General features: G+C 41.9%; 1 protein-coding gene across 1 annotated transcript in view; it reads left to right on the top strand.

Moving 5' to 3' along the window:
- Positions 1-2,104: 2,104 nt before the first annotated feature.
- Positions 2,105-6,022, top strand: part of btbd11b (BTB (POZ) domain containing 11b) — a gene marked incomplete at its 5' end in the record, with an annotated part of 33,689 nt that continues 29,771 nt past the window's right edge. Inside the window, 1 exon segment of the mRNA XM_024281315.1 lies at positions 2,105-2,251. Coding sequence (XP_024137083.1) covers positions 2,105-2,251 — 147 coding nt within the window.

The following is a 6,022-nucleotide window of genomic DNA, read 5'->3' as shown; positions in this document are numbered from 1 at the left end:
GCTTACTTTTTTTCTTAAGCTAATTTTGCATCAGCTGAGGTTTTGGGCTATTTCGGAGTTCATAACTTTTGTGCATTTTTTCATTTTTTGAAATTTCTTTGATTTTTCAAGAAATTCTTCAAGCATTTTGTGCATTCTCTGCAAATTATGCAAGTTTAGTATCAAAACGTCGATGCATGTTAAGGACATCAATGCTACTGAGGTTTTTAAGGCTAATTTTGAGTTTAGCTAATATTTTAGCACCATGCTAACATTTGTGGCTAATTTGGTATCTAGGGTTTTTTTAGAGTTAAGCTAGTATTTTGGCAATATGCTAGATTTTTTGGGTAATTTGGCATCTACTGAGCTTTTTGGGGCAAATTCAGGCTAGTATTTTAGCAATGTGCTAGCATCTTTGGCTATAGGTATCTACTAAGTTTTTGAGCTAATTTGGAGTTAGACTAAAATATCAGCAGTGTGTTAGCTTTTGGGGCTAATTTGTTCTCTACTGAGGATTTTTAAGCTAATTAGGAGTTAAGCTAGCACTTTAGCAATGTGCTAGCTTTTTGGGGTAATTTGGCATCTACTGAGGTTTTGGGCTAATTCTGAGTTCATACCTTTTATGCCTTTTTATTTATTTTTTTGCAATTTTTTCAGTGTTTCCAAAAACTATTTAAATATTTTGTGCATTGAATGCAATTTCTGCAACATTAAGTCATTTAGCAACTTTAGCATAGTGCAAAAAGCTTTAGCATTTTCAGCAAATCCCATCAGCAATTACAGTAACTTTCTTCAGCATCTTCAGTGACCACATTCAGGAAAAAGCATTCACACCAGCATTATCGTAGGTGATGCAACTTTTCCAGTTTTAGAATAAAGTCTAACACGAGCATCAGCAGGAAACCTTTCATCACTTTGCAAAAAAAGGAAATGATCTGGAGTTTTCCCCTTTTTAATTAAAGTTACATAAATTAAAAAGCTGAGCTGCTGGAGCTGTGGTAAATATTGACATCAATCTGAACATTGAGAGCAGAGGAAACTCCTTTTTAGAAATCTTTAAAAAGACCAAAGTTTAACTTTTAAGATAATTTAAATTTAATTAAACCTGCAGTTAAAAGCTGAAGCGAAAGTTTAAATCCTCAAATATCAAAATGTTTTGTTTTGCAAAACATTTTGACGTTTGACCCTTAAAAAAACCTGTTTCTCTTGGTGTTTTCGGTCGTTTGCGTCCTCTGCTCTCTTTGTTTTCTGATCTTCTGCTGGTCGCGGTGCAGATTTGACTTTGTGCCGTCATAAACCCGGCCGGCTCCGTGCAGCGGCTCCACTCGGGGGTCTCGTCTGGGTTTGATGCTGAACCGCATGAACAGAACAGCTGCTCATCAGCGCGCTCCAGCTCGCTCTGTTCTGCTCAGAATCAGTTGGATTCTCTGCATGTTTTCTAAAAAAGCTCTTCCTCTAATCTGTGGAGCTTTTAATTATTTCTTTTGTCGACAGCAACCATCTGTTGGTGGAATAAAACAGTGAATTAGAAACGATGTTCGTTGAATATTTAAAATAAATGTTGCTCTACTTTGATCTGCACATTATGGAGCTCTAAAATCTTTCTTCTAACGATGTTTTTGGTCCTGAAAATGGACTTTAATGAGCATCTTTCTGCTCCTACAGGGTAATAAAGAATTGTTAGTTTTACAGTAGAATATTAAACTGAAGGCATTAAAAGCAAAGCTGTTTTCTCTTGGTGATTATGGAGCTGAACAGTCGATGCTTTTAGCTGTTTCATAAATTAATACTCTGCACACACTAAGGAGGGTGAAGTAATAAGCTGCAAAGCCATAAAAAAATAAAAAAATAAATCTTGGCAGAGCCAGATGAGAGAGTGCCTTTCCAGAGTGAGAAGAAGGAGCTGCGAGTAATTAAACTGCATCTGAGCTGTTAAACATTATTACCTTTCAAACAGTCTGAGGCCGATGCAGCAAAGTGGAATAATTACTGCTTTGTTCCAGCTTCCTGCGGTGTAATGCAGGCTGCATGTTTTATTCAGAGCTTTACAATGAATGGAATCAAATGTTTTATTGTGTTTGTCCGTTTGCTGATGACACTCCGGTGTTGTCGTCGTCTCACTCAGGTGTGCTCAGCCTGCCGGAGGGCCTGACTCTGCACAGAGAGCAGCGAGCGGCGAAGGGCGGCGAGGGGCCGGCCTTCAGTCAGTCCGAGCTCCGCTCCGTGGAGCAGTGCCTGCTGGCCACCAGGGTGGGCAGCGTCTCTGAACTCAGTAAGTCGGACGTTTGTGTGTTTTTGATCCCAGTTTTGATGTGTTTGTTTCACATGAATTGTTCGGCAGCAGATTCCATCAGCTTCCTGTTTTCCGTCTGTCAGCACTTCCATAAATCTCCTCTTTGGCCTTCATCTTCTCCCGTTGCGCTCCTCCTCCTCCTCACTCCTCTGATGTGATCTCAGCATCCTTTCACTCGTCCTTCAACTTCGTCTGACCTCTCTGCCTGAGCAGCAGCTGTGAAATCCTTAGTCTGATTCTAAGTCAAAGTCAGAGTTACCAAACAGTAACTCAGACTTCCAAACTGAAGCTCATTATAAAGGAAAAAGGAACAAAAAAAAAATCAAGAATTGTTTGTAGTTCTTCATGTGGCCACCAGGTGGTGGTAACACGCAGTTTCCTGACATGTAAAATTATTAAAACATTAATTGAATTTTTAAACATTATGTAAAGTGTCTTTGAGTTTTTTGAAGATGCTTGAAATGAAATGTACATTGATTATGGTTTAGGTAGAATAATTATTGTAGGATTGAACTTTGTTGAACTTTAAAATAAAAAGAAAAAACAGAGAAAACAACCAAATTTACAGATCCATAGATCCACCATTAAAATCCATTGGATTGTTTGTCCTTGCATCCATCCACAAACCCATCATACGTCATTCTTTCCATCCATCTGGCAACCAGTTGTCCATCCATCCATCCATCCATCCATCCATCCATCCATCCATCCATCCATCCTTCAATCCTTCATTCCATCCATCGGTCCGTCCTTCTGTCCGTCTGTCCATCTGTCTATCCATCCAGTCATCCATCCATTTGTCCATCAGTCCTTCATTCTTTTCCTCCATTCATCTGTTCATCTGTCCATCATCCATCCATTCGTCTTTTTTTCCATCAGTCCTTTTCAACCATCCGTCCACCCATCCTTCATTCCATCCATCCATCCGTCCTTCTTTCCCTGCATCTATTTGTCCTTCTTTCCATCCATCTATCTTCCCGTCCATGTGTCCTTTCATGCGTCAATCCATCCATCCGTCCGTCCATCACTCCATCTGTCCGTCCATCTGTCCGTCCATCCGTCCATCCATCCGTCCGGCCATCCATCCATCTGGTAACCCATCCAGTTGTCCATCCATCCATCCATCCTTCTTTCCGTCCATGCGTCCTTTCATGTGTCCTTCTTTCAATCCATCCATCCATCCGTCCATCCATCCATCTGTCCGTCCATTCATCCCTCCCTCCATTCATCCATCTGTCCGTCCATCCATCCGTCCGTCCATCCATCCATCTGTCGGTCCATCCATCCATCCGTCCGTCCGCCCATCCATCCGTCTGTCCATCCATCCGTCTGTCCATCCATCCGTCCGTCCATCCATCCATCCTTCCATCCATCCATCTATCCATCCGTCCGTCCGTCTATTCATCCATCCATCCATCCATCTATCCATCCGTCCGTCCGTCCGTCCGTCCGTCTATCCATCCATCTGTCCGTCCGTCCGTCTATCCATCCATCCATCTCTCCGTCCATCTGTCTGTCCATCCATCCATCCGTCCATCCGTCCATCCATCCATCGATCCATCCATCCATCCATCCATCCATCCATCCATCCATCCATCCGTCCGTCCATCCATCCATCTGTCCGTCCGTCTATCCATCCATCCATCTGTCCGTCCATCCGTCCATCCATCCGTCCATCCGTCCGTCCATCCATCCATCTGTCCGTCCATTCATCCTTCCCTCCGTCCATCCATCTGTCCGTCCATCCATCCGTCCGTCCGTCCATCCATCCGTCTATCCATCCATCCATTCGTCTGTCCATCCATCCGTCCGTCCATCCATCCATCCTTCCATCCATCCGTCTGTCCGTCCATCCATCCATCTATCCATCTGTTCTCTTCCGTTCATCCTGGATGTGTCCCTCACACCAACAGACATCAACAATTCAGTTTTTCCTGGCCTGTCTTTATCCTTCTACTTCACTGCACTGATTTCCATCATTTCCTCCAAAAAAAAACTCAAAGTTTTTCTCTTTTTTATTTGTTTTGTTGAGTAAAGCTGATTGTTGTAATTTGTGTCTATTATGATTATTTTAATGAAGCCTAACAATTCTCCATCATTCAGAGGCGGCGTCCCGGTAGCAGGAAGTTTTAGGGCTGAACATGGAAACGCTCGTTCTGATGATTCTCTTATTCACCAAAGTAAATGAGCTCAGCTTATGAATGTGACTTAAAGTCCAAAACTTAATGAAATATCCGTCCAGTTACAATGCACTCATTATTCTAAGAATAATGAGCATAATAATGCTCCCCGAATATGTTTATTTAAGCAATTTACATAAGTTTGAGGCTTTATATGCAAAAAAAACACATTTGGTTTTACAGTCTGATTTAAACAGGAAACGCATTTAAAGTTCAGCTCAAGGCCAGGAGCTTTGTGTGTTTTTGCAGCGAATCCCAGCATGCATCACTCCAGTAGTGATGGAGGAAAAGCAACTCCGAACGTTCCAGAAAACTCTTTTTAGTAACTAATCTGACATATAAAAGAGGAGTCACCTGAAACACAGAGATCCCAGTAATGAGTGTGTTTTCTGTGGAGTGACGGGGTGCAGCAGCATCAGCACCGGCAGTGCTCTGCCTGTTTTATATTGATGAGGTAGGGGGGATTCCTTCAACCGCCTTGACTCTGCCAAATAACTGAGAGGCAACAGAGCGTCCCGAAGACGACAGGCTGTCAAAAAGAGGCTCAAATGTACAGAAATACTATAAATACTTACATGAAAATACAGAAATCTTGACATTCTATAGTCTATTTGCATAAAAGCAACTCTTCCATTGGATTGTTTTATAAAATTACTTTTTTAAATCAATTTTTTTAAATTTGTGAATAAATATGTTAAAGACAATAAATAGTGAAGCTAAAGTGTTTTTTATTGACCATTTCTTCATTATTTCAGGTTTTTTTGTTGTTAAATCAGTGGGATCTGCAGATGATCTGTTACAGCTGAAACAAAAATGAACAAAACAAGCAGGAAGCAGACATTTCTGGGGTTTTTTGAATAAAATATGGATAAAAAAGAGCAGTAACATTTGCATCCTGTCAGGAAGCAGCATTTGCTCTGCCATTTCAGCTCAGTTTCAGGGGTTTTGGGAGGTTCGGCTCTCATTTTCTCTTCTGCTAAAATACCAAATTAGCATATCTGAAATGACAGCCCAGCAAATTCTGCAATAATTAGGTTTGCTGCCGCGTCTTAATCGCTCCGTCATTCGGTCACACGTGTGGCACTAAACAGAGAGCATGTCTGTGGAGCCGGCTCCATCCGGCTCACCTCCAGCGCTGCTTGGAACCCAACGTGTCAGATGAGTGGGGATTACAGGCGGCGTCCTCATACATAAACATCCGCTGGAGACGGAGGGAAAGATCTCGCTTCTTTGACCTTTCTTTATTCTCTTTTGGCTCTTTTTCTGTTTTTCTCACATCTATGTTGTTGAAATCTAAATTAAATCAGAAATCTGTGAACTTCTTTGTGACTTTTGTTTTTAGAAATGAGGATATTGACCGTCTTCATTTGCCTCATGGATGCAAAGATCTCCATCAGACGGAGAGTCTGAGGGCTTCTTCTCTTTAAATCAGTTTGCTGGTTTGTTTCAGGGTCTGTTCAGTTCTGTCCTGGACAGCGAGGCCAGGTGGACCTCATTTGGTTTAGAAGTGGGATGTAAATGTGGACCCCTAATGGGATTGTCCACAGTTTCAGTGGTGGCCCCACCTGTG

The sequence above is a fragment of the Oryzias melastigma genome, linkage group LG6 (assembly GCF_002922805.2).
Source record: "Oryzias melastigma strain HK-1 linkage group LG6, ASM292280v2, whole genome shotgun sequence".
NCBI classification, from domain to species: domain Eukaryota; kingdom Metazoa; phylum Chordata; class Actinopteri; order Beloniformes; family Adrianichthyidae; genus Oryzias; species Oryzias melastigma.
This window is presented reverse-complemented; position numbering and strand designations above follow the sequence as displayed.